The sequence below is a fragment of the Rhinolophus ferrumequinum genome, chromosome 7, assembly GCF_004115265.2.
Source record: "Rhinolophus ferrumequinum isolate MPI-CBG mRhiFer1 chromosome 7, mRhiFer1_v1.p, whole genome shotgun sequence".
Lineage (NCBI taxonomy): Eukaryota > Metazoa > Chordata > Mammalia > Chiroptera > Rhinolophidae > Rhinolophus > Rhinolophus ferrumequinum.
In genome coordinates, this window is record NC_046290.1 from 90,920,098 (window position 1) to 90,947,768 (window position 27,671).

At 51.7% G+C, this 27,671-nt stretch overlaps 2 protein-coding genes across 4 annotated transcripts; both read right to left on the reverse strand.

Moving 5' to 3' along the window:
• Positions 1 to 346: 346 nt before the first annotated feature.
• Positions 347 to 14,818, reverse strand: TFR2 (transferrin receptor 2). 2 transcript variants are annotated; one of them, XM_033111198.1, is made up of 19 exons: positions 14,754 to 14,818; positions 13,601 to 13,661; positions 13,107 to 13,359; positions 12,819 to 13,005; positions 8,720 to 8,860; positions 8,532 to 8,643; positions 8,328 to 8,450; positions 7,924 to 8,040; positions 7,656 to 7,795; positions 7,119 to 7,282; positions 6,172 to 6,291; positions 5,666 to 5,748; positions 5,523 to 5,586; positions 5,367 to 5,434; positions 5,205 to 5,281; positions 5,029 to 5,113; positions 4,716 to 4,943; positions 4,219 to 4,359; positions 347 to 1,090 (listed from the first exon to the last, which is right to left on the reverse strand). In XM_033111198.1, exons 2-19 carry the CDS (start codon positions 13,631 to 13,633, stop codon positions 806 to 808), a joined length of 2,421 nt encoding a protein of 806 aa, XP_032967089.1. In that variant the 5' UTR covers positions 13,634 to 13,661; positions 14,754 to 14,818; the 3' UTR covers positions 347 to 805. The 2 variants fall into 2 exon arrangements, with proteins under 2 accessions (XP_032967089.1, XP_032967088.1); XM_033111197.1 differs by lacking the exon at positions 14,754 to 14,818 and adding an exon at positions 14,532 to 14,719 and having other exon boundaries at positions 806 to 1,090.
• Positions 14,819 to 15,282: 464 nt separating this feature from the next.
• ACTL6B (actin like 6B) lies at positions 15,283 to 27,362 on the reverse strand. 2 transcript variants are annotated; one of them, XM_033109824.1, is made up of 14 exons: positions 27,230 to 27,362; positions 26,701 to 26,777; positions 26,336 to 26,501; positions 25,927 to 26,027; positions 20,660 to 20,757; positions 19,912 to 20,006; positions 19,740 to 19,846; positions 18,897 to 18,986; positions 18,680 to 18,741; positions 18,466 to 18,580; positions 18,249 to 18,329; positions 18,054 to 18,149; positions 17,765 to 17,851; positions 15,283 to 15,450 (listed from the first exon to the last, which is right to left on the reverse strand). In XM_033109824.1, exons 1-14 carry the CDS (start codon positions 27,252 to 27,254, stop codon positions 15,370 to 15,372), a joined length of 1,281 nt encoding a protein of 426 aa, XP_032965715.1. In that variant the 5' UTR covers positions 27,255 to 27,362; the 3' UTR covers positions 15,283 to 15,369. The 2 variants fall into 2 exon arrangements, with proteins under 2 accessions (XP_032965715.1, XP_032965714.1); XM_033109823.1 differs by having other exon boundaries at positions 26,336 to 26,544; positions 27,230 to 27,341.
• Positions 27,363 to 27,671: the final 309 nt, after the last annotated feature.

The window sequence follows — 27,671 nt, forward strand, 5'->3', positions numbered from 1 at the left end:
CATTAAATAGCAATGACACATTGAGCAACTGTGGAAGAAAGAAAAAAGCTTTCTTCTTGCTTCTTCAAAAGGCCCTGCATTTTCATTTTGCACCAGACCTTACAAATTATGTAGCTGTGCTTGGTCTCAGGAGAAGGTTCAGAGCCAGTCCCCCACCCATGGTGGTTTTTGGAGAAGGACCCTCATTTCCTTAGGCAATTTCCTTCCTTAAGTAACAAAACAGCTCAGAGTTTCCCCCATGGAGACAGCATTCCTACTTGCAAACTCTCTGGCCCCTTCTGCTCAACCCTTCCCTGGGTCTCAGGTGAGCGATGATTGGGTGGATGTGAGTGAGGAAGCATAAAGGTGCTTATAAACAACAGGTGCCCATGTGGTTTATTGAAGTACAAATCCCAGCCCCCCTACCACAAGCTGCCTGTTGGCCATAAGGTTATGGTTTCAGCCGTCTCTCCCACCGAGAGCTGGCCAGGTCCCAGGGCCTAGGAAACCTTCCAACGTGGTCTCTAGGTTTGGGGGGCGTGGCTCCTGAAGGGGGAGGGACTGAGATTGATGGAGCAGCTGCTGCTCTCTAATTATCTGACAGTATGACCGTCCATCATGGAAGGCACTGTTCATCTACTCCTACACTGTAGGGTCAGGGGTGTGTGGGTGTTTACACTGGGCCCTAAGGAGAGACAGGAAGGGCTAATGAGTAATTGGTCAACAAGAGGTGGTGCAGTCACCCAAAAATCTCTCAAGCAGAGAAAGTAGGAGCTGTCGGCTAGGAGCTGGGGCATGTGACCCCCACCTCACATCCCCACGGATCTCAGAAGTTGTTATCAATGTTCCAGACGTCTCCGCTGAGTGCATTGGCGGCCCCCTGCAGCGTCCAGGTGAGCAGGGCCAGCTGGCGCCGAAAGCGGCTCTCCTGGAAGGCCAGGACGGGTGCCACCCCAGAGGAGGCAGTCCCCAGAGCCTTAGAGCCGCTGGAGCGCAGCAGCCGCACGTGGTCGAGCAGGGCACCCAGCGTGTGGTCTCCATGACCCAGGAAGATGTGTCGGAAAGGAGAGTCCGCCGGTGACACGTACTGGGACAGGAAGTAGAACTCCACCTGCACAGAGAGGGGGCTCAGGCCGAAGTTGGGGTTCTTCCCAGGAGCGAAGACCTGAACAATTCGAAACCAAGATGGGAACCTAGTACTTGCTTGATAAATATGGTGGAGCAGCTTCTTTAAGTCCCACCTCCCTTTGGCTACACAATCAGGAATTGCTACTCTGTGAAGTCACAAGTAGCCTGGTAGGATGTGTTTTCCAGCTTGTTTTAGGTTGGATCCCTTCCTTTCTATCCCTTGAACCTCCAAGTCTGCCTGTAGGCCTCCCAGCCTTCCCTCCTCACCCATTCACTTCCCTGCCCAAAGCCTCAAAGAATAGTCTATCGTCCCTGTTGTTCCTCCCTTTCCCACACGCCAGCCATTCGCCCCACCTCCACCAAAGTCCACAGCCCAAACTCAAAGGTCAAGGGGACAGCCCAGTCCTAATGAAGTGCCTCACTCTCCGTCCTCACCCTCTGACTCAGATACTGTTTGTTTTTCTGCGATGGCCTTGCTCCTAGCCCAGCTCTCCTCCCACCTTTCTGCAGCCTCTCTGTTTCTTTCTGCTCCTACCTGTCGGCAGGCCCAAGGTTCAACCTCTACCTTCTGTTCTTCTCTTTACCTACAATCCAGTGGTTTTCAATCCTGGCTGCATATCAGAATCACTAGGGGAAGGTATTTAAATTACCACTGCCTGGGTGCCACCCCAGCAAAATCAGAATCTCTAGGGGTTGTCTCACACACTCGTATCTTTTTAAGGCTTCCACCATTCGTTGAAAGAGCTCATCCACGTCCCTGACTTCAACCAAGACCTTGTGGGGACAGTTGCCAAGTCTAATTGACAAATCACCCACTGGAACCCTGCCCTCAGCCCTCTGGGCCTCCCCACTGGGGTAGGGGGCACCTGGACACAGCCTCACACACAAGTGGGCACCAACTTCTTCCAAAACCTGACCCTCGCACCCACATTCCCTTATGAGCACCAGTCTTCCCCAGGTGCCAGGCTCTCAGTCTTGAAGGTGAGGGCGAGTGGGGCGAGCACAGTCTTTGTGGTCAGACTGCCTGGTTTCTAATTTTGAATCCACCACTTACTGTGATCTTGGATATGTTATTTAGCCCATCTGAGCCTCAGTTTCTGTGTATGATACTAGCAACCTCACAGGATTTGGGAGAGTCCTGTGAGAGAAAGTGAAGTAAAGCCCTAGCACATGGTAGCCCTCAATAAATGGCAGCTGCTATGATTATTCTCCTCCTCTTCTCTGAACACCCATTCTGTCCATTTTCCTTCCAAATGTCTCACATCAGGACAGCCCCTCACCCACAGGTGGCATAAGCTGCCACCTACCACCCTCACCCAGAGCTCAGTCGTCATTAATTTTATTCCCTCTTCAGGCCATTTACATTCTGGCCAAATCCTTCCTAAAACTCCACTTTGCTTACATCTCCTCCCTGCTCAAACACCTTCCTAATTTCCTTGAAGCCCAGACCCTAAAAATTCAAATTTCTTATCCTGGCATTCAAGGCTCCCCATAGTTGGTCCCTAGGGCCTCTGTTCAGGCTCTGCTGGTCCATACCCTGATCATAAGGAGAGTCAGGCCTATTTCACTGCCTCGTCCTTATTCTGGGGCTTTCCACCCTGAAATGTCCTCTTTCTTTGCACCAACTCAAGTTCTGTCTGTTGTTCAAGACCCAAGTCACAGTCTAAAGCAAGAGTCAGCAAACTTTTTCCACAAAAACCCCGACAGTAAATATTTCAGACTTTGCAGGTCATACTGTTTCTGTTCCAACTACTCAACTTTGCTGCTGCAGCACAAAAGCAGCCATAGGCAGTATGAAAACCAGTAAGTATAGCTGCGTTGCAATAAAACCTAATTTACAAAAACAGAAGGCAGGCCAAATTTGGCCCACTGGCTGTAGTTAACTAACCCCTGGCACAAAGGCCCCTGGGTCTTGCCCAGTCCTGCGTTTCAGGTTCTGAAATCCTAAGTCTTTCCCTCTCCAGCCTGAGTCTGAATCATTACCTTATACACAGATGTCATTATCCCCTTAGGGGACAACTTTGGGGATGGGGTGAGGGGGGTGTCTTTTTGTGTCCTGGAGTCTGGCATAACAGGGGTTAAAGCAAGATCTGTGAATGAGAATGAACAATGCCCAACCTCTTGTCTCACTGGCAGGGTCACAGCAGGGTCATGTCTGGGTGGAGGAGACAAAGGGAAGGGGAGAAGGAGACATCAGGAAGGGGGGACAAAGAAGAGAATTCTGAGGTAAGAGAAGAATGAGAGAGACCAGGAGCAAGGGGCTAGAAAGAGCAAGAGGGATGGGTTTGTGAACAGAAAGAAGGAATGAGGGATGCGAAGGGAAATGGGCAGGGGCCCAAGCAGGAAAAAGGAAGGGGGAGAAAGAATATGAATCTACAAGGATCAGACATGTTCTCCCACCTCACTGAGGACGGTCCTGCTTATAATTTTGCCATATAGACTTTTTCCCACACCTACAGTCCCTAACCACCCATTTACTGAAATCAAGGGGTCGCAAGGTTGAGTTCAGAAGGAAGAGGAGGGGTTTGAACTGGAGATGGGGTTCGGGTTGCAAAGTACTAAAGCTAAGCAGGTGGGATTGGTGAGGGAATAAGATCTAGTATAAATTTCAAGTGACACCTCCTCCAAGCAGCCTTTCTGGGTTTCACCCATCTCATTACTAGAAAGAAAAGCGATCTCCAAGCTCTGAATTTCTTAAGCCTTTTTCACCTCCCAGGTCATAACCCCGTACCTCTTGGACCACCATGGAATGCTTTTACTCTCCAAAGGTGTGTGTGTGTGTGTGTGTGTGTGTGTGTGTGTGTGTGTGTGTGTTGGGGAGGGGTTCCAGCTCTGTCCTGGGTAGGAGGGCGGGTTCCAGCTCTGCCCTACGTCGGCCGAGCGACTGTGGCCAAAGGGCTGGCCCTCTTTCATCACTTTGTGGGGCCTGCCTCGGTGGTTGCTCCAGCCTGGCCGGTCTGTGAACACTGAGCATCCAGGACTAGGAGCGCTAGAGGACAGGGACCGAGGGAAGGCAGTGAGAGGGATAAGGAGCACAAAGACAGAGGGCCAGGCTGACAGAGAGAGCGACAGCGCGAGCGACAGCGCAGCAGCCAGGGGGCGGGGCCTCACCCGCATGATGCGCACATTGTACATGCGCATCAGCCTCTCGTCGCTCTCTTCAGAGCTGTAGATCTCCTTCCGCAGCTTCTCCGCCGCCCGGATGTAGTCCCCCCGCGCCGAGTACACCCACTGGAGGGTCAGCCCGCGGGCCTGGGTGTGGAAGCATGGGCTGGGGCCGGCGGCAAGGGCCAGGACCCAGGCTAGGATGGATGTCAAGGGGCTGGGGGACAGGGCTCACCCTGGTCCTGGCAGGAGTGGGTAGGTATAGGGGGACGGCTGGGGGGCATAATGAAGTCAGAGGGAAGACCTGTGCGGTTGGGGGAAGCAAATCCCAGGGGTTTGGGAGGGGCTTAGGTAACTGGAGCAGAAGTAAAGGGGCCAGGTTGCCATAGGGGACCTAGACTCCAAGGAGGGTGGGGGGACCAGACCCCTTGGCCTGGGCCGCACTTTAAGAGGATATAGCGACCCCACCCCCAGAAGCGCTGAGCGGGGTTTGCATCTTGGACCTTGAGGTCCCCCGAGAACTCGTTGAGGCTGCTGATGTGCCTGAGGACCACATCCCCATAGCGGCCAAAGTCGAGGGGCAGCAGGTGATCATGGCTGAGCCGGATGAGGAGCTGTCCTGTGAGCTGAGCCACAGCCTGGGCCACCGCAGGCAGGCGGCCCTGCAACATCTTGTGCAGGTTGTCATAGGTGTCCTCCTTCGTGTGCAGGAACGGGTACGCCTGGCCATCCTGTTAGGACAGGGGGTGCTAGCTCGGGGGCATGGTGCAGACAGGCTGAGGGGCTCTGCTCTGGGGCGAGGCCAGTGAGTCTTACCTCCACAAAGGAGAACTCAACAGCGGGGACCCCTGCAAAAGCTGTGAAGGAATAGGCACTGCTGTCCATGGGAAGCGGCTGGATCCTGGGAAGGGCACAGGTTACAGTGCCCTGTGGCTTCAGGCTTACCCCAAATCACCCCCAGCTCTCCTCCCTCCCCACTTGCCCCAACTTACACCTCTGCATCCCAGCTGTGATTGTTGAACGCTACCTGCTCGTAAAGAGTCTGCCCACTTTGGTTCGGAGAATCCACCTGAGGGCAGGTTGGGAGGCACGGTCAGGCTCTCTGGCCCGCCCCCCAGCTTCCTTCCATACCCCGCTCCTGGCCGGGCTCTTGCCTGCTTCAGGATATTCTCAATGAGGCTGATCAGAAGGGGGCTGGTCTTGGCATGGAACTTGTCATCCCCTGCAGAGAGGGACACCAGGCTCAGGGCTTGGTCCTGAGGGCAGGTGTGCACCTGAGGGGGCCCCGGGGTGACACTGCCCCTGCTCACCCAGCACAGCGTTGTCCAGGCTCACGTAGACCACGGCTTTGAGATGCAGCAGGCTGAGGTAGCCCTGTGGGTGAGGGGTGTGGGATGTGAACACACCCCACTTCTCCCCACTGCCTGACTATCTGCCCAGGACCCCACATTACCTCCAGCCACTCCGTGGAGCCCACACTCCCAAAGTCACCTCCATCCCAGCTGATAAAGAGAAGACTTCTGCGGGGCCGGAAGCCTGGGGACAGAGAGGAGGGAGGGTGGGCTCAGCTGGGGGCCAAGCAAAGACCCCCTCTTTGTCTTCCTCTGTTCTAGTCTCCTGGGGTCTCTCCTTCCCTCTCCTCAAGCCCCCAGCCCAGCCCATCTCACCTGGGTCTGTCCTGCCACAACTCTAATAGTGATGAAGATGGCTTACATGTAGAATCTCCTGTTTAATCTACACTCGACCATGGACTGTTACCACTTTCAGGTTTAAATGGGGAAATGGAGGTACAGTCACTTGTCCAGGGCCACGCAGCTAGGATGTGAGTGGCCAGGTTTGGAGCCCAGGTCTGAGTGGCCACCCTGCAGCCCGTGCTCCTAACTGCCTCTCTGCCCTATGCTGACTTGGGCCACAGCCCTCGCTGCCCGGCCCAGGCCCAGGCCCAGGCCCTGACCTTACCATTGCTCACCATGGAAGAAAAGGTCCGCACCAGCTCCAGCAGTATGGCGGTCCCCACAGCAGACTTGGCGGTTCCGGGGCCCCACGCATCCCTTTGGGCCCCAATGACAACATAGTGATCTGGGGGAGGGGATGTTTGGGGTCCACCTCTTACACTGGCAGTACCCAGAGGCTTCTCCCTCCACCTTGGAGGGCAAGTGCCCACAGGCCTCAACACCATTTCTCCAGGCCCCTCATCTCTGCATCTACCTCACATCTCTGCAACCCCTGCTATCCCTAAGGAGAGTGCCCCTCTATACCTGGCCCTGCCTGGATGGCCTCCTCCTTCAGCGGAATGCCTGGGGTCATTCTGCACTCCATTACCTCCCAGGTCAACCATGTCCCACTATTTGCCAGGTCCTGACAGGTTTTCCCCTTTTAAATCTCCACCCCCTCCCCACCCATATTCCCACCACCAGCATTTTCATCTGAGCCTCATTCCAGGCCGCCCTGTGCCTCTCCCTCTATGCTTATAGGTACCACTCTCTTCCCAAGCTGTTCTCATGACCCCACTCTTCAGCTCAAGAACCCGCTTTGATTCCCCACTGCTATCCACATCTAGTTATGCTTGAAAGGCTCATCTACCTTATCTGATTTCCTTTTCATGATATAACATCACCCAACTATGCTTGCCCACCTCCGGTGCTAGATAACTCACTACTGCACAAAGCAGCCCATTCTGTCTCTGGATAGGCTGGACCTTGAGATCTCACTGCCACCCTCCATGGTCTCAGTTTAGACCCAACTTGCCAGCTTTTCTCCCCCGCCACACCCTCCACTTCAGCCAAAGCTGCCTCCCTCCCCTGGGCACCACTCTGACCCACTCTCCTGGGCCTCTTGCTCCAGGATCCTCTCTGGCAAAGGTTTATAAGCAGCTCCCCTCCCACAGGCTGGGCAAGCAAGCACACCTGGCTCCGATCGTCCCTCAATGCAGCCGAAGATGTTGTTGATGGGGGTAGAGACCCTGTGGTTGTTGACCCCTAGGTGCAGGCCTGGCCCAGGGCCCAGGCGATAAGGGGAGCCTGGGAGCCGCCCCTGCCATTCCTGTGGGGTCACAGGACCTTCAAGCTTCCTGGAGAGGGGTGGGGGCCGAAAAGTTTGGAAGTAGCAGAGAGGCTCGGGCTATAAAAGAGACCAAAGCCTCCTCTTTACTTTTTTTCTCCCTCCCACCCTCTGGCTCTACTCTCTGCCTCTGCACCCTGCCTGAGGGGGCAGTCCAGCCAGGGCTGATTGGACAGTTGTGCAGGTTGTGTCCTGCTCAAGGGTGCCCAGCAGAGGTGAGTGTGATACCCAGCAGGTGCTCCACTCACCAAACCTTGGACCCTAACAAGAGGCTATGCCCTCCCAGAAGACGCCTTTTTTAAAATTTCATCCAAAGGCACCTTATTGGCTAGCTGCAGCCTACCTCTCCCTGCCTTCTCTTCTGGCTCCCACATGCCCCTCACCTCAGCAGGAGGGAGGCAACGTCAGCGCTGATGGGCTGGGCTGGGATGCTGGGGAGGCCAGAGGACTGGACTGGAGGGAACTGGGTTTGATTGAAGGAAGGGAAGCCAGGCGTGTAGGGGTCCCCAGTTCCCAGGTGCACCTGTGGAGAGAGGGGTGCCCACTGAAACTGTGGGCTGAGTTTCCAGAAATAGCGTGCCAGCCTCATCTGGAGCAAGGTGCAGTCCCAGGAAGTCCTAGGAAGGCACTGCCAGCTCCCCCTAGACTCACATGTCCATACACAGCCCGGTGGCTGGACAGCCCTGGCTTGTGTGGATCCTGGGAGAAGTCTGCTGGGTCAGGATATATGAGCACTCCTTGGGCCCCAAAGTCCTGGGCACTGGCCACCTGGGGAAGGGAGGGGCTGAAGGACTCCTTTTCCCAGAGACAACTGATTAATAAGCGCAGGAGAAGCAAGTAAAAGTGAAATGGCATGGCCTTGATCTGCAGTAGTGGATCTACAGAGAGCCAGTGGGCACCCCCTGGCTCTCATCTTGCGCCTTCCCGCAGTGCCCTGGCAGCCCTCCCTGCCAACATTCTCTTATGACCCACTCGGTTTTCTGTTTTCCCTCTGACACACTCCTAGACGCTATCCGATCCTGGGGTTCCCCAGCCCCCCATCCAGGGACCCTCACCTTTTGGGCAAAGCTGATCAACCCCAACCGCACCAGCAGGAGGCGCCCGGCCGGCTCCACACCCTGGGTCCGGAGGCGCTGTAGGTCCTCCGGCCGCCCGTAGTGGGCGTACACTAGCTCTCCCTGAGGGTGGGGAGTTTGGTCAGGCGCGCTCGCCACGTCCCTCCTCCGCCAGGGAAAGGGGGCGCGGCGGGAGGCGCTCACCGTGGCGTTGCCCGTGGCGCTGTAGGGACAGTAGACGTCGGGGTCCTCCAGCGGCAGCTCCTCCCCGGGCTCCCCGGCCGCATCGACCCAGTGCAAGGTGTTGGGGTGAGCCCTGAGGAGTGTGAGTGATGAGCGTCCCCCACCCCGCGCGCCCCCCCCGCCGCGCCCCTCGCCCTCCACGGACTCACCGGTCCGGGAACTGCAGCCCCACGTAATGAGTGTCAGTCCACACGTGGTCCAGCTTCTGGCGCAAGAGCGCAGCGCGGACGTCCTGAGCCAGGGCGGCCATCCCCGCAGAGCCAGCCATCCTTTGCCGAAGGCTGGTTTGCCTGAGCGGGGAGAGGTGGGATTGGGGCGCCAGAGGGGAGAGGGGCTGGGACTTCTGGGAGCCTGAAGGAGAGGGAGGTAGGGGGGGAAGGATGCCAGAGACATGGGTCGCCGTGGGCACCGGGTGCTGAGGGGCTCCCAAGCCTGTCCCTGACCCTGCCATTACCATCCATTCCATCATCACCAGGCTGCGACCTAGTGTTTCCAGGGCCTCCTGCTTAAAACCTTAGCTGCCCATAGCTAGGGGGCCTGTCCACCATCCCTTAGGTTCTTCCTGGCTCAAGCATAACTCACCAATCTATCTACTGCCACCTCCACACATATGGACACTGGCCTGTACTCTGCCCTAGGCACGAAAACTTTTCTTCCAAAGGGCTAACTGGACCGAGGTGGGACCCTCCATCTTTCCTGTCCTCCACCTGGGCATCACGGAGACCCCTTACACCAAGGTTCCCGGTGGAATCAATGGAGACCCTGTCTTCTTCCATAGTCACCACCTAGTAACTAGTGAACAGGAACTCTTCCTGTTCTTCCATGTCACCTCTGCCACAGCCCCCCCCCACCCCCGCCAACCGCCCCAACCCATGACCTCTGTCTACCTGCTCTACCTTTGCCCTCTCCACGGCAAACAAACTCCTCCTTCCTTAGCATCGTCACTGAATACCCCTTCTGCCCTTTGCCTTGTCAGAAACCCTGCTCTTCCCTGAGAAGCCAGGTCTCCTGTGGGACTCCTGACGGTGGCTCAGGTTCACATACCACCTGGGCTTGGACTGGCGGCATGCTCCTGGCTTCACTGTTTACATTTGTGACCATGTCTCCTGTGGTAAAACTCTTTCCTTTGAAGCCTGTGCCCTCCAACTCTCCCACCCTCTGTCCCACTTCACTGCTATTAACTTCTAGCCAATTGGTCACTTGGCCACTTTCATTGAGGACTTTATCATTTTTCTCCCCATGCCATGGTCCACTAAGCTTCTGCACTGCTTCAAAAATCCATGCGGATGTGCCCTTTGGTCTCAGCCACCATCCTCTCCTGTCTCAAGAGGACTGTTGCAACCCATGGTCATAGTGGTCTTAGTACCATTCCTGCACTGTTCTCCACCCCCAGGAGCTCAACTGTCTTGTTTGAAAGTGCACCTATCAATGTGTTCATAAAATAGAGGATGCACACTGGATTCCTGCACAACAGTAAGAAACAAAAAACTAAATATATACTTGTACACTGCAATATAGATAGACCTTGAAAACACTGTTAGGTTAAAAAAAAGTTTATCAAAATTAAAAGCACACACTAGAGATGGCTATATCTGAATAGTAAGTCTTGGAGTGATTTTCTTGAAAACATTTTACTTCTTTGTATTTGTCCATGTTGCTTAAATTTTAAAATAATGAACATATAGCATTTTATGCAAAAATTAATGTTTTGAAAAATCTACATGTGCACACATAACATGACATGCTGTATTTTGCCATGTATCACGCGCAGTGTTTTGCCCAAATTTGTGCGGGGAAAAATAAGGATGTGCATTATACATGGGTAGTACTAATTCCGTATTTATATAAATATTTTTTAATCTTTTATTTATGCTTATGAGTTAAAAGTATGACTCTAGAAATCAATAACGATATCTGTATGCAAACTAATACCCTGGAATATGATAATCAGTTTTGTTGAATTTATGACAAACTTGCAACGACGAAGAGTTCTTGGCCTTCTATGCTGCGTAAATATCATAAATTTGTTACTGGTACATAAAATTTCTTGTACCTTGTATCTGTTCTTGTGTTTTGTAATTATTTGTTGCATAAAATTTCTTGTACCATAAATGTTTTAAAAAATGCTAAAATTCCTTTATAATACAAAAACAAGTCCTTCAATGTAAACAAATAAAATTTTGAATTAAAAAATTAAACCGAAAGATTTTTTTTCCCTGAAAGTTTGGGCCAAAAACGTGGTTGTGCATGATACACAAGAGCGCATTATACACGTCAAAATATGCTTAAAATCACATGTGAGACAAAGCCACATGTGTATTTAAAGGCACACATCAAACACATTAGGTAAGGTGCTTACGGGGGAAGGGAGTGGGGAGGAATGCTCAGGGATAGGGAGAGAAAAGTAAACAGGAAAGCCTTTTCACTCTCCTTGACCAGTGAGGAAACTGTACAGTGGTCTCAAGGGTATAATCAACTCCATAGCTTAAAAAAAATCCCTCCCCCCAACATCTGATCATGATACTCTGTTGTTTGAAACTTTTCAGTTTTCACTCTTTCCTTTTAGAATAAAATCCAAAGCTGTTCATGTAACCAGTAAGGCCCTTTTTGCCTGAGCCATATCCACCTGGCAGCCACATGGACTTTCTTTCACTTCCTCCACTAGACCACCATCTTTCTGCTTCAGATCCATTGCACGTGCTGTTCTCTGGTGTGAAATGTTTCCTACTTTGTCTTTGCTTGGCAATCAACTCACCCCTCAGGTCTTAACTTGTCACTTCCTCAAGGAAGCTTTCCTTGACCCCCCAATCTAAATCAGGTTCCCTGGGTTATAGCCATTCCTCACCTCCTATACTTTTCCTTCAAAGCCATGATCCTGGTAATAATTATGCAGTCATGGATGTGATTATTACTGTAGTATCCATTTCCTCCAGTAGACTATAAGCTCCAAGAGGGAAAGGTCCTGACTATTTCATTCTCTCCTATATTGCCACCAGCTACTTAGCCCAGCACCAGCCACATAGTAGGTACTCCCAAACATTTGTTAGGTAAAGGAATGAATAACCTCATCATTGCCATTTCCAGGCCAGCCACCCACTTCCCTGGCCTCACCCCGGATCTTGTCATTACCCAGAACTCCATCTCCGGGATATCTAGCCATTGAGGATGTACTGAGCACCTACTAAGTGCCAGGCACTGTGGTAGGCGCTGGAGACTCCAAAATAAACAGGATACAGTTTATCACATGAATCTTAAAAGCTCCAGAATCCCACTCTCTGACTAGAGTTTTTCAGGTTCCAGCTTACTCCCTTACCCTCATTATACTTGTTCTTCAACTGTATCGAGCATTCCAGACTGTCCAATTTCTCCAAGGCTGTCATCAGCTCCTAGTTTCTTCTCCCTTTCCCCAGCCAACCTAGAATCACTTCATTGCTTGTTATCCTCTTGCCTCCCTGCCCTTTGATGGCATCCACAGTGCCACAACCCACCCTCAGACCTGTCAAACCATCCACCTGCTCAGCCTGTACCCAGACTGCCAAGCGTTGCTCAAAACAACAAAAAAGCCCTACATGTCATTGATGCCACAGATTTAAGGTCTTTTAGCAAGGTGGATCCAGCAGAATCAAAAGAGTAATAATACGCCTTGATCAAGTTCAGTGTTGATCTCGTGAAGAAAAGGAAATCTACAGAGGGTGCCAAAAAAACGTACACGTATTTTAAGAAAGGAGAAAACCGTATTAAAATTGTAATACTCAATATACGCCAATAACAAAAGATGAATACAAGTCATGTGTATACATTTTTTGGCACCCCTGATATTAATACAAATGACTACATAAACATGAATAAAAGAACAATTAGGTGATTATCTCAGTACACTCTTGAAAAATAAGTGAAAAAAGTCCCATACTTTTTCCTCCGTTCCTGATCATTAAAAAAAAAAATCCCAGTGAGCTAAGAGTGAAGGAAATTTTTCAGGGTCTGTCCCACCTCATGTCTGGACCCCAGTGTTCTCATTCAGTGAGCTCCTAAATCTCCCAAACTGCCACCCTCAGAGCCTGAGCCCTCTTTCCTCTCAGCTCCAATGCCTTCCATCCTTCCCAGGAGCAATGAACAGGAGGACCAGACAGGCAGGTGGAAGGACTCAGAAGGGGAACCCCAACACCAGGGTCCCAGGAGAGGAAGCAAAGAGGCGAGCCTGGCAGACGAGGGTTTCTGAAGGCCAGGAGGGGGCAGCATGATCCTTACCTGATGCTGCCCTCCAGGCTCCCCTCCCCCAGGTGCCGCAGGAACATGGCCTGGAGGTCGCTCCAGTATAATGTGCCCTGGTGGGCATCCAGGCTGGTCTCGTAGTTGACATCCTCGCTGACCACCAGCACGTCATCCCCGCATGCCTGGCAGGACCCTCGGAAGGCCACATAGCCCAGAAGGAAGGCTGGCGGGTGACAAGATGGAGATTCTTCTTGTGCCCTCCTCTGGACCCCAGAAATCTCCCCCAGCCCAGGCAGTTCACTGTGGGGGCCAAATGATTCTCACCCCCAGTGAAGATCAGCAGGGCCATCAGGACCAGGTAGGGGGTGGCCCTTCGTCCTGCTGCTGCCCAGAGTCCAAGGTTTTGCCGCCCTGGTCGAGAGCCCCGGGGCTCAGGGCCCCTCAGCTCCATGGGACAGAGGTGGGCTGGTGGCTCAGCCGCCTCTTCCCCGTCTTCCTCTTCCTCCTGCAGTTGCCCCTGATGGGTGCCTTCCACATGCTTGTAGATGGTCTGAGAGGGTCCTGGGGACAACCTTTTCTGTGGGGGGCATGGTGGGCATGAGATTGGGGAAAGAGGTGTGGAAGACAGGGAGGGATCTAGAAATAATTGGGTCAGTGACTTTGGGGTGCCAAATGAGCACAGGGCAGAGGAGAGGGTCCTGAGAGGCAAGCTGGACGGTAGAGATTGAGGTGGGAAAGGGAGGGCCTTGGGGTTTAGGAGGAGGCTGAAGGACCTGGAGAGGAGGCCTAGGGTATCCCCCGACCCCACTCAGTCTTACCGCTCCCTGGAGTAGACCCCAAAGCCGCTCCATGCTCGTGCCCCCTCCTGAGTCCTGCAGGCTGTCCCCCACCCCCAGTGATAAACCGTTTGTGGGAGCCGCAGGAGGGCCCCTTATCAGCCCTGGCAGGCAGCCTGAGCTCAGGCGTTCCTTGCCCCTCCACTAAGGGTGGGGGCACAACCCTGGCCTCAGCCCAGCCTTCCAGACATGGCCCCCCAGCCCAGGCTAGAGGATGAGGGGCTGTACCCTTCCCTGCCAATCCCTCCACAGTCCCACTCCCTGCAAAACAATCAATTTTTTGACCTTGGAGCAGACTTTGGCCTTCCAGTTACCGTCAGGGGTGGGGGAGGGGGGCTGATGGCTGGGGAGGGCAGAGGTATGGATGCCGCAACCCCTTTCCTGCTTCCACCCCTCTCAGTGTTCTAGGGACCCGTCTAGCTCCCCATCCTGAAAACCTCTGCCCCTCCTCGTCTGGCTCGCAGGCCCAATGCCCAGGGCCTGTAACACATAGAGGCTCCCCTGTCTATGCCCCAGTGGGATCCTAAGCTGAAGGTGCCACAGTGGTGTGACCTGGGGGTTTGATCTGGCCATGTGGGTATCTGTCTCCTGAGAATCAGGCTGAAATGTGGGTCTCAGGCTCCTACCGGTGCTGGGGAGGGAGGGGCATGGGTGGGAGCCCATGGTCAGGCAAGACCAATGTGTTCCAGGATGGGAGTCCTGGATTCGGGGATCTGTGGGTCACCAGGCATCGTGGAAAGAGTCTTGGCCAAGGCGTAGGCAGAGCGGGGTGACCTTGGACAAGCCATGGCCCTCTTTGGGCACCTATGACTGTTTGGTGACCAAAGGACTTGGACCACACGAGATTCTACCTCTTTTAGGCCTAGGGACCCCAGTAACACATCACAGGCACAAACCGCTAAGTTTTACCCACAATTTCAGGCAGGCGGCGCAGGTTCCCAAGCCCCACCGAGGACTCCAGGACAAGTAGTGCTGGAATAGGAGGGCTGAGGGACCCCGTGTTGGAGTCACCCCTGGGAAGCCTCAGCTCTTACCCAAGTCGGGAGAGAAGTTCTGAGCTACTGGGGTGCATCAGTGCCCCAGTCCCCGCCCTACTCTTGTTACCGCCAAGAGACCCAGCGTAGCCCCAGCTCACCTCAGCTGCAGGTCTGGAGGTGTTGGGGCCCTGTCTTCCTGAGGCCCGAGGCCCCGCCCACCTATGTCCTACCTCCGCCCCTCCCACTCTAGGCCCAACCTCTGGCCTTGCACTCACTTCAGCCCCTCCCCTGCCTCAGCATCTCCTTTCCAGCAACCCCTTTCCTCCCCAACTCGGCCCCTCACTGGGGGACTCATTGCGCGGCTCTGCCGGGTCCTCGCGGCGTGATCCTCCTTGTGCGATCCTGCCTGGATCGCAGCCCCTTTGAATCCTGCGTCATCCGTGGCTCCTGCGGCTTCGACCCCTTCCGCAGACCTTGCCTCGCTGTCCACCATGGGATCACGAATGGATGTAGGTGTGCCCCCCCCATCACCGACTCCCAGACCCCTGCACCCACTCTCCATTCCCCGGGAGGCCAAACTCTTTTTTTTCGTAAAACACTTTTACTCCTTTCAACCCAGAAACATCACAATCTAAGAGGACGAGAGGGATGGGAAAGAGAAAGGGACGATGGGGGCTTCGATCTGCGCTGGAAGAGGCCAGGCGGGGGGAACACCCTCTCCTCCTTTGAGCGCCCCTCCCCCACCGCTGCGGTGGGCCTGAAGAGGGGGAGACCTCAGGGGCACTTCCGCTCCACGCACTGCTTTCCGCCCTCTTCGTATTCCTGTTTGGAGATCCACATCTGCTGGAAAGTGCCCTGGGTGCGGGGGACAACATCTACGGTCAGGGAGGCCCTGGAAGAGTGGGGGGAAGCGCCTCCCCACTTTCTACCCGTGCAGGCTCAGTGCCTGGAAACCCTCCTCCTGACCTCCCCGGCCCCGTCAGGCCCACCTCCCTCCTGCAACGACCTCCCGCCCCCATTCTTCCACCAACTCCTTCATATTCGGAGGGCTAGTACCCCTCGTCATATAGGTCAATCATAATATTGATTCATTTATTCAACAAGTATTTACTGCGCACCTGTCTGACCTGGGCCAGCCCCAGGCCAGTCAACCGGCACCCCAACAGCGCACACACACACACACACACACACACACACACACACACACACACACACTCCTCCTCCACCAGGTACCCTGTCACTCCATCAGGCCTTACAAACGTCAAGTCTCCCTCATTCCCAAGAAAAAAATCTTTCCTCCACCCTCACCATTTCTGCTCCACCTAACTCGTGATGGAGTTGTCTTCACTCTGGCGCCCCATCCCCACACCCCTGTTGAAACTTGCCGCTTGAGGGTCTCCTGCACTGGACATCCCAGAGTGTCCCTTCTCTTAGATGGTTCCTCTGTCTCTGCCTGAAAGTTAGTGTCTGTGTCCCTGGTTCTGCCTGTTTCTCTCCTTGCCTCACAGAACAAGGTTTCCTGGATTCTGCTCATGAGCTAAGCCCCCCAATCCCCCCTTTTCCCTTACAGATCTCCGTGCTGAGTACCACACCCAAATACTCAGCTGACACCTTTTCCTGAGTATCCCTCAGGACCTCAAATTTAACATGTCCACGACTGAGTTCTCTGTCTTCTCCAGGTCTGGCCCAACCCTGCTTCTGTGGTCTTTTTCACCTTCTACAGGAGCGCTGTCCAAAACAGTGACCACTGACCACATGTGCTTATTGAGCACTTGAAAGGGGCTGGTCTAAACTGAGATGGCTCTATGTGTAAAACACACACCGGATATTGAAGACTAAGTCCAGAAAAAAGAATGTAAAATATATCAATAATTTTTCTATTGATCGCACATTGAAATAATATTTTGATATATTAGATTAGATAAAATATATTCTTTAAACTTACTTTCACCTTATTCTTTGGATTCTTCTGGCTACTAGAAACTTGACATTGCCTATGTGGCTCGCATTACATTCCTATTGGACAGATCTGCCAGAAGCTAGCATCCTGAGCGTCACCTTGGACTCCTTCCATTTTACCTCTTATAGCCAGTGTCCACATTCTGTCAGTCAGACCTCTGATAAGCTCCCATTTCCACCCCAAAACCACTCCTCTGTCAAACTCCAGTCACAGTGGAGACCACTGAGACCAAGTGAGCTTCCTAAACTCACATGGCCTCTGGTTTTGGCCTGCCTGCCAATCCCCATGGTCCAAACACCCTCTCTCCCTCTTTGCCTTGTAAGTTCTTACTCAGTCTTCCCATCTCGGCTTGAATGCTCCTTACAGGCCTTTCATGACCCCTGAGCTGGATCAGGTCCTCCCTTAAAGGAACACTCCCATACTTTGTGGTGACTCTGTTTAATGGTCTTGGCTTCTAGAGTGTCCGTGCTCATGGAGGCAAGGACTCTTTCAGGCTTTGTGTCCACTTCCAGCATACAGGAGGCGCACAATAGCTGTATAGCTAACATGCTCCCAGCCCTGAACTAACTCGATTGTTAGTCTCTCTCTTTCTGACCCTGGGGACTCCCTCTCCAGTGGATGTCCTCTTTGTCCTGTCATGGCCCTGCAGTCCCCTCTATGTGACTGACACCTCCAGATGCATTTTGCATCTCCATCTCCCTGCTCGACATCCTTCTCTGCCCAGCAGTAGGTCCAAACTGAACTCACCACCTACTGCCCAGAACCAAGCTGCCTGCCTCCTTCTCTATTTGCCCTTTGTTCTCCTCCTCACCCCCACTTCTACCCACTCTATGATTCTAGGACAATAGAGCTTCCATGCAAGGTGTCCTCTCATCCAGCTCACTCCCCAATCCCCAGAGACAGTCTTCCCAAACATGTCTGTAACCATCACCTTGCCTTGCCCCAGCCTGTCAGTGTCTCCTCTCTGCTGAGTATAGTGGGTGCCTCACCCTGGCACACAGACCACAAACCTCGTCCCAACCAACCTCCCAACTTCCTGTCCCTCTGCTCCCCGATTTGTGTCCTGATGGAGAATTCATCCCTCCGGGAGCACTGACTGCCCTTCCTCAAAACTAAATGTTTGTTGTGTGAATAAATGAGGCGACAGGCGAGGCAGTGGGGCTGCCCCTCGTCTGTAGTCAGAGCGAGGACAGGCCCCTGTCCACTCACCAGCGAGGCCAAAATGGAGCCCCCAATCCAGGGGCTGAACTTGCGCTCCATGGTGCTGTTGCTGGCGATCAGTTTCAGTCTCATACTCTGGGGGGAAAGAAGGGCTAGGGGAGCAGCCCCTTGGGTTCCGAGGAAGGAGAAGGCTTGGGGTGGGCAGACTGCGCAGCCAGAGGGGGAGGGGCTACTCTGGTGGCCAGAGCAATAGATGTTTGGGAAGGAGGGAGAGCTTGGTCCTAAAGGGCTAAGCCAGGACCGGAGACCGGGACCCTGGCTGCAGGTGGGCTCCTACCGGTGGGGTCTTCTGGGAAAGCTCTCGATTGAGCCTGTCAGTGAAACCCTGTAGAAGCGTGTTCCCGCCTGTGACAATGACACTGCCATACAGGCCCTGAGAGCAGGGAAGAGGAGTGAGCAGACAAGAAACAGCCCTTCCCTGTCTCCCCACTTTTCCTGGGCCCCTTTGCTCAGCCACAGGCTCAGGCCTCACCGGGCGAATGTCGATGTCACACATGCCAATGCTGGTGGTCACCACATGGCCCACACCTAACATGGTGTTCCCCGACAGGCCCTGCAGAGAAAGGCAATGGGGGATTTGGGCCCTCTGCCCCTCTCCTCAGACTCCTGGGATCCTTCCAGCCTCCCCCACACCTCAGCATCGGGAGCCCCCAGCCAGCCCCACCCCAGTGCCGGCCAGCCAGCCCAACCTTGACATTGGAGGGATCGAACAGGCCCTCAGGGATGCGGAGCCGCTCAGCACCATAGTCTGTGTTGTAGCCATTGGGCATTTCATAATGCACTGTGGGCATTTGCGCAGCCACCCTGCCCAGGAAGTAGCAACACTCTGTCGAGAGTGCTCACAAAGGACAAGAGGTCCCTCCTGAGCCTCTTTCCCACCCCCCAACTGCGGGCCCCACTCACTGCTCATCGTAGGGAGAGTCTGACACCTGCAGCACGGACGCCTGGAAGTCCTGGATCACCTCCTGAGAACCCAGGGACGGGGTGAGGGCCGGCCCCCCTCAGACCCCCCAGCCCCATCCCAGCTCCAGGGCCTTTGTCCCTTCCTCTCTACTCATGGCAGGGGGGCTGGGAGTTGGGGAGGACAGGGTGTTTCAGGGGGCCCTCTCCAGTGCCTCACATTGCACATGTAGTTATGCCAGGACTTGGAAACCTGGGGTAGCTTCTCCTTCTTCTTCCAGTTTGGGGGGGCGCCCTCCCGTACAGGCTCCTGTGGGGGCACAACCTATCAGCACCCTTCCCCGTCCCACACTTGCCCAGCCCACTCTGACCACACCTGCATTCGCAGCACTTGCTGGCTCTGCAGCTAATGGGCACCGGGATCTCTGCTCTGTTGCCCATGAAAGCTGTTTCTCCCCTTCCCTGTTAGAGAAGAGACAATGGGGAGAACCTGTCTCCATGTGTGCCGTGCATGAATCGCCTACAGCTGATCTGAAAGTCCGGACTCAGAGAAAGCTGAGAGCATGGGGAATACGGTGGAACCAGAACCTAAGGAAACAGCCTTTACTGAGCTATGTTCACGTTCCGTGTGTGTGTGTGTGTGTGTGTGTGTGGCGGGGGGGGACAGTGTGCAGGGTGCACCCTTACATGCAGTGTGTCATGTAACACTCACAGCAGCCCTATGTGCTGTAATTCCACTCTGCATGGGAGGAAACTGAGGCGTGGGGAGTTTCGGTCTCATGCTCCAGGTCACACAGCTCTCACATGGTAGAAGCAGATCTTGAACCTGGGTCTATTGGACCCCACAACTCACCACACTGGCCCTACACATCCTGCTACCACCTGGCTGTGTGACCTGGTCACATCCCTCAGCCTGTCTGGATCTCTGATGCCTTGATTGTAAATTGAGGAACTGGATCCAGGGTCCTCTGGGGGCCCTGCTGCTCCGATATCCTGGGGGCTCTGATATCTGATGCGTCAGTGGGTTACAGGGTAAGTGCCCAGGACACCCCAGAGGTCCCACCTTGGCTGCGATCATGTAAGGCGGAATGATGTCGATGGCCATTTCCTGGAAGAGCTCCCGGCACTGCATAGAGATGAAGTCCCCTGCCAGGGGTGATTTGACGATGCCTGGAAGGGGAGGGGTGTCAAGGTCTGGTCCCCCAAGGCACCCCCGACCCCTGCCGAGGCCCCACCTTGCTGCAGGACGTAGCCATCATGCACTGGTATGGCTGTTGTATGGGTGGCCCCACTGTCCAGCACGAGGCCCGTGGAGCGTCCGTTTGCAAAGCTGGCATGGGATGGGTAGGTCAAAGAGACAGCAGCACCAAAGGAGGGGGCTGGCACCAGGCCTGACCTGGTCACTCTCTGCTCTCCCAGGGTCCAGCCCATTCCCAGGCTGCAAATCAATCCTGGTTTGTGACCTATCTGCTGGAGGAAGGCTCCTGAGACCCCTGTCACTGCTTCGCTGTCTGAATTACATCTTTCTCTATTCCTTCCTTCTGAGCTCCCGGCCTCTCTTTAGTCTTGGTCTATGTCTTATGGGCTCCCTGAAATTAGGGGCCGTATTGTCACAGTGCCTAGCACAGGGTTCAATGCAAGGCAGATCCTTTAAAAAAGAAATGCTGATTGGCTGTTTGGGAAGGAAACTCCTCAGTGTCATGGACCTCTCCCTCCTCTCTCCAGCCCCAGCCCCAGCCCCTGCTGTCTACTTGGCCCAAATCTCTCTCTCTCTTCCAAGGAAATGGAAGGGGCTACTGATCTGGCCACCCCAGGGTCCCAGGTACTTAGCCCACAGGGGATATCTGCACTAATAAGGGTTAGGGGGGTGTCTACCCATCCAGGACCTTATCTCCATAGAATCAGGCCTAGCCCTCAGCTCAGCACACCACGCACCCCACCCTGGCCCTCCACCCAGGTGGAGCAGCTCAACCCAGAGGATACGCGGTGAGCACAGCTGTCTTGCATAAGAAGAAGGCAGGAATGTTGTACTGCTCGAACATCAGCTCCGTCAGCTTCTCCCGCTTGGCCCGTGTGTTCCACTGGGGAGAAAGTGCAGGACGGGAGGATTCAGGAATGGAGAGGTCCAGACCCATGCACGTACACACACACACACACACACGCACACACACATATACACAAACAAAAAAGAACTTTGGGAGAAGAGGTCAGCCCCCTTGACCCTCATAAATCTTTAGAATGTGAGAACTATAAAGAATTTTAAAGATCACAATCCAAACCCAGCTGGAGAAGACAAAAATCAGACAGGGAGAGTGACTTGCCCAAGATCACATAGAAAGCTCTTGGTAGAGCTGACTCTAGAGTCATAGTCTCTTAACTCTTGGCCCAGTGTTCTTTATTGTACAATACACACACTTCAGTCTCCTCTAAGCCCCAGAACATTTCTCTTCTTTCTCATTCTAATCATCTCAGAGGCAAGAAGCTGGAGAAGAGGATTTCTGGGTAAAAATGGTGGATTGAATACAAACATCTAATTTTATTCCCTTCCAAGTTCTCAGCAAAACTATAATAAAGGGGCAATTTAAAAAGACGTAAACTCACAAAAGCCAATGAACATATAGAGAGATGCTCAATACTATTGGCCATTAGGAAAATGCAAATCAAAAGCACAATGAGATACCACTTTACACCCACTAGGATGGTGATAATAATTAAAAAACAAAACAAAACAACAACAAAAAAAACAACAGAAAATAACGAGCATTGGAAAGGATGTGGAGAAATTAAAACCATTGTCCATTGCAAGTGGGAAGGTAAATTGTTCAGCCATTGTGGAAAATAACTGGCAGTTCTTCAAAAAGTTAAACATAGCATTACCATATGACCCAGCAATTCCACTCCTAGTTATAGACCCAAAAGAATTGAAAACAGGCACTCAAACAAATCTTATACATAAATGTTCATAGGAGCACTATCCACAATAGCCAAAAATGGAAACAACACAAATGTCCATCGATGGAGGAATGGACAAATTGTTGTATATCCACATAATGGAATATTTATTACTCAGACATAGTAAATAATAATGTATCGATATATACTACAACATGAAATATTGCTCTGCCATAATAAAGAATAAAGTATTGATATATACTACAGCATGGATGAACCTCAAAAACATGCTAAGTGAAAGAATACAGACACAAAAAGTCACATAATGTATGATTCCATTCGTACAAAAAATCCAGAATAGATATATCCATACATGCAGAAAGCAGATTGATGGTTGCCAAGAGCTTGTGGCAGGAGTGGAGAGAAACTGCTTTATGAAAACGGATTTTCCTTGGGGGTGAAAATGTTTTGGAACTAGATAGAGGTGATGGTTGTACAACATCGTGAATGTATTAAATGCCACTGAATTGTTAACATTAAAATGGTTAATGTTGTGTTATGTGAATTTTACCTCAGAGAGGGAAAGGGAAAGGGAGGGAGGAAAGGAAAGAGAGAGAGAGAGAGGGAGAGATCCTTCAAGGACCGGGAATAAATAATAAGAAAGGAGAAAATGGCAACATATTTTTGCAGGTTAGAAATCAGATATGTGAGTGGTAACTGACTTAACAGATTCAAGAATGCTGACTCCTAAGCCAGTAGTGGGGAAAAAAACCAGGAATAATCTGTGTTAAATCACAGAATACCCACAGGGCTCAGGAATTGGTAGTTTCAGGTATCTCTGGAAGTGGAGATGAAGGGAAAGTTAAAATAAGATTACTTAAAACTATTTAAGTAACAGATCCCTAAACTCTCTCCCTAATTCCGTGTCACTGGGCTATTACCCACCAAACTTCAGCAGAAAACGAAAAAGTTTACTCAGGACAGAGTAAAACTTTGGATCTCTGAACAGGTCGGACATTTGACACAGTTGGGAGTGAGAACACCATACTTAAAACAGGGCAATTAAGTGGAGCCATACATACGGAAACCTGAGAACATCAGCCTTATTTCCTCACTTGGCTCTCAGAACGGGGTGGCCAGGCCTGTGTTCAGGGTGGAAGTCTTCCCGGTGGGTTACATCAAAGATCTAAAGATTGCAACTACCAGAGGCTGCCTAACAAACCTCCCAGTTAGATCAACCTATAGCAAAGATCATAGTCAGTATTCATAGTCCTCCACCCCACACAGCTTCCAATCAGCTTTTTAGTCCCCACCTCTTAAACAGAAGTAGACAGCAAGGTGTTGCAGACACCTAAGAAAAGCCTCTACAATTAGAGAGACCCTCCAAAAAGAGCAGAAAAAAGCAACTTGGAAGAACAGAGATTATATAGAGATGAAAACTTCCAAAAACAAAAACACAACTTATAATATCCTTATGAGATAATAGATGATACTGCACCCATGAAACAAGAATAGGATGCTAAAAAGTAATATTCAGGCCGGCCCGGTGGCTCAGGTGGTTAGAACTCCATGCTCCTAACTCCGAAGGCTGCCGGTTTGATTCCCACATGGGCCAGTGGGCTCTCAACCACAAGGTTGCCGGTTCAATTCTTTGAGTCCCGCAAGAGATGCCGCTGAGCTCCCAGATGGCTCAGTTGGTTGGAGCGCATCCTCTCAACCACAAGGTTGCTGGTTCAACTCCCGCAAGGGATGGTGGGCTGCACCCCCTGCAACTAGCAACAGGAACTGGACTTGGAGCTGAGCTGCGCCCTCCACAACTAAGACTGAAAGGACAACAACTTGACTTGGAAAAAAGTCCTGGAAGTACACACTGTTCCCCAATAAAGTCCTGTTCCTCTTCCCCAATAAAAATCTTTTTTTTTTTAAAAAAAGGTAACATTCATGTAACAAAAAAAGAGCTCCTGGAAATTAAAAACACAGGATCAGAAATGAAAACCTCAATAGAAGGGTTAACATTTGCAACCATATGGACAGACCTAGAGAACATTATGCTAAGTGAAATAAGTCAGACGGAGGAAGACAAATGCCATATGATCTCACTTATGTGTGGTATCTAAAGAATAGAATAAATGAACAAACTAATCAGAAACTAATCAGTCTCAGAGATATAGAGAAAAACTGAGGGTTGCTAGGTGGGAGGGGGGTGGGAATGAGAGAGAAGGTGAGGGGATTAGAAAGCACAAATTGGTAACCACAAGATTGCCATGGGAATACAACAGTTTGGGGAATATAATCAATAATGTTGTGAAGATTTTGTAGGGTATCCAATGGACACTTGTCTTATTAGGGAGAAAACTTCATGGACGGTGTAGATGCCTGACCACTGCAGTGTACACCTGAAGCTGAAGTTGAATAATACTGAATGTCAACTGCAAATATATATATATATATATGTGTGTGTGTGTGTGTGTGTATACATATATATATACACACACACACACATATATATACACACACATACATATATACATATATATATACACACATAGTCACATGTATATATATATATACACATATGTGTGTGTGTGTATATATGTATACACACACACACACACACACATAGGATGTAGAGTGCAGCTTAGGGGATAGAGTCAATGGAATTGTAACAGCTATATACGATGTCAGAGGGGAAGTAGTTTGGGGGAAGGGGATTATCACTTCGTGAAGGGTTGTAAATGTCTAACTATTATACTGTTTTGTACATCTGAAACTAATAAAAAATAAAATAAAAAATAGAAGGGTTAAAAAACAAAGCTAAGGGAGTATCTTAGAAATTTGAGGAAAAGAAAACGAGATGGAAACATAAGAGAAAATATATGAAAATTCGAAAATCAGTTCAGGAGGTGTGAAATCCAAATAATAACATTTCCCAAAAGATAGAACAGAAAATTGAGATAAATAAATAATTTAAATTACGGAATTGAATAGTTACTAAACTAGTTTTTCACTGATTGAAAGACAGGTTTCTAGATTGAAGGGACATACTGAGTGTCTAGCGCAATGGGTGAAAATAAACCAATATGATGTGAAATTATAGAACACTAAAGACAAAGTCAACAATCTATAAACTTTCAGAAAGAAAAATTACATCAAAGGATCAGGAATTTGGATATTTTCAGCCTTTCTGATGGTAACAATAGATTCTGGAAGACAATGAAGAAGTGTCTTTAATATTCTGAAGAAAACTGATTTCCAATTTGAAGTGTTATACCTAGCTAAGCTATCGATGCAAGGCCAGACATGCAAGGTCTCAAAAAGTTTACTTCCCATGACTTTCCTAAGGCAGTTACTGGAGAATGTGCTCCCTGAAACTAAGGGAGTAGATCAAGAAAAGGAGTCATAAGATATAGGAAACAGGACTTCTAATACAGGAGAGAGACAAAGGAATTCCCTAAGATGATGATGAAGGGAGATGTCAGAATGATAGCTATGTCCTCTGAGTAGAAAGCAACCAGTCCAAAGTGGAGCAAAGCAGTGGGTTCTTGGAGAGATTTCTTCAAGAAGATGAAATTGATAGAATACCTAAAGGAACTAATGTTTTGAGAAAAATATAAATAACTAATGAATAATTTAGGGTCACATTATTAATTAGATAGAAAACTATGCAAAATAAAAACCAAGACAATTTTCAGTTCTAGGAAAAACAAAAGGTTATTCAGGAAAGGAAAAGTAACCACAGTTTACTGCCTGGCTCAGCCCTGATTAGCATACATAATAATAGCAGCAGTGTAAATACTGAATATGGATCTTTTAAAAACCTAAAATGCAACTGTCCTAAAGGTAGGAGTGAAAAATCATGTGTGGTATGGGTTGGGGGAGGAAAGAGAGCTAAATGCCTACTTTCTATAATCAGAAATCTATAGATAATGCCTAACACTTAAAAAATCCATAAGCAGCAATTTAAGTGTAATATTCATGGATTTGAAAGAAAAATGACAAAAAAGTTAGCTAAAAGAGAGAAAAGCGTTGCCTGTGGAAAGACGAAATTGAAGGAGGAGCATAAATGGCATTTTTTTCTTAACATACTTTATGTACATATATAATATTGATAAAAAATTAAGTTAAAAGTTCAAAAAAGGACTTTTGGGGGGAAGAGAGTAGTGGATAAGGCTGATTGGGGAAAGGGTGAGTGGATCGAATAGGAGGAGAGAGATGGAGACTAAATCAGGGAGGAAGGAAAGTGGATGCAGTTGGAAAGAAAGTCTGAAAACTGAGGTGGAGTGATTGATGGCAGGGCTTGAGGAGAGAGATGAATGGTGGGCCCTAGGGCTGGACTAAGGGCTTGATGAGGCACTTACCGGGGCCTCAGACATGAGCACTGGGTGCAGGTTTGGCTCAGACTTGACGTGTTTGCTGTAGGTGTGATCCAGAATGGCACGGAAGCATTCCCAGTCCTCGACTGGGGTCAGGAGACCAGCGGGAAGAGATGAGGGTGGGCAGGCAGGGGTCCAGACACAGGAAGAAAAGGAAGGGGAAAGACCAAGTCCAGGGAAGGGGAAATGAGACCAGCTGTAGCAGAAATCCCCCCTTCTCAGGTATCTGGCAGGGCCCCTGGGTTGGGAACCAGACAGCTGTGGGAAGCAGTGAGGGGATCCCTGGGACTTGGCAGTTGCAAAGAAAATTCCATGGGTGTGGGGTGTTGTGTCCCGGGTTATGGGGTGGGCTCCAGATCTGTGTCAAAAGGCGGTGGGGGGGGGGGGCCCTTACTCATGCCATTCTTGAGGGGTGACATGACCTCTGCTCCATCCCGAGGCACATGCAGGGCGTTGGTGTCGATGTGGAAGATCTTTCCTTTCTTCTCTTTCTCCCCCTCCAACTCCAGCCCGCCCCCCTCCTCCGCGGCCAGCAGCCCCACCGTGGTGGGGAAGTCAGCCTGGAGGGGTGAATGGGCAGGGAGAGGGAGAACCCTCTTGACCCTGTACAGGCACATGGCAGGACCCTCAGCCCGCCCCTCGGTTTACCCCCACATTCCCCGCTCAGCAGAGCTCTCCGGGCTGTGAGAGCCCTGGGTCACAGGGAAGCCTGGAGGGGAGTCCGGAGCCGCTAGGAGCCCCTAGGGCTGGAAGGCTCACCTTGGGGCAGTCCTCTCCAGCGTACCCAGCGCGGACTGAGAAGGAGCCAATATCAAAGACCAGCGCACCCACCTCATCTGTGCGGGGAGACAGGATTGTGAGGGGGGGTCTCTCCCAAACTCCCTGCCCCTGTATAGCTCCGAGGGGAGGCCAGGGCAGAGCCACAGTCTTGCCACTTTTAACACCCGCCTGGGCAGATGGGAGCTCGGCCTGGAGTCCAGGATCCTGAGAGTGGGGGTCATGCCTCTAGAGTCCCTTCTTGCCCAATGGCCTTGTTTAAGCCACTCTCTTTTCTGGGAAGGAAAGGGCCGGGGGGTCGGGCGGTGGTGGATTGAATTGTGGAGAGGTTGGGCCCGGTAAGAGCGAGCGTCCGGGGAGGACCGAAAGTAGGAGTGGCGCAGGACCCAAACCCGGGCGCAGAGGTGACAGGCCCCGGGGTGGCCAGAGCTTGGGTCGCGCGGGTTCGGGGCGCAGGGCTGCAGGTGAGGCCTCTTCAGGCTGGGAAGCCCGATGCCGGAGGCTCGCTCACCTCCACCGTAGACGCCCCCGCTCATAGTGCCCTCTTAGCGCTGCCCTCGGCCCGTGGGCGACGGCGGGATCAGCACCGAGGCGGCCGGACAGCTCCCGGGATCTCGGTAGGGGCGGGGCGCGGGGCGGCCAATCGGGAGGCCGGATCCCCCGCCCCCAATAGCACCGCGGATTGGCTGTGAGGCGAGACAATAACCCCGCCGGGGGCCGCTGCTTTAAAGGGCCAGACACGTCCACCGAAGGCGGCGGAGAGGGGACTAGCGGGACGAGAGCTAGGACGTTGAGACTGACCCTAAGGGATAGACAAGCAGAGAGCAGGAGTACTCAAGCGATGGAGACTTTGTCCATCCAGAGACCAGTACTCTGAAGGATGACTGATGGGGTCCCAGCTCCCTTACTTTTTTAAGTGGAGTCGAAGAGAGGGCGCCATAGACCGGGAGAGT

Coding starts and splice junctions, on each gene's coding strand:
- TFR2 (XM_033111198.1), bottom strand. CDS start 13,633: ATGGAGCGGCTTTGGGGTCTACTCCAGGGAGCG. Junction 6,292..7,118: donor TGAGGGACGATCGGAGCCAG/GTGTGCTTGCTT, acceptor CCCCTCCCCCAG/ATCACTATGTTGTCATTGGG. Junction 4,944..5,028: donor TTGAGTTCTCCTTTGTGGAG/GTAAGACTCACT, acceptor CTGTCCTAACAG/GATGGCCAGGCGTACCCGTT.
- ACTL6B (XM_033109823.1), bottom strand. CDS start 26,777: ATGAGGTGGGTGCGCTGGTCTTTGATATTGGCTCCTTCTCAGTCCGCG. Junction 26,028..26,335: donor ACCCCTCAAGAATGGCATGA/GTAAGGGCCCCC, acceptor TCCTGACCCCAG/TCGAGGACTGGGAATGCTTC. Junction 18,581..18,679: donor GACTCTCCCTACGATGAGCA/GTGAGTGGGGCC, acceptor CTTCCTGGGCAG/GGTGGCTGCGCAAATGCCCA.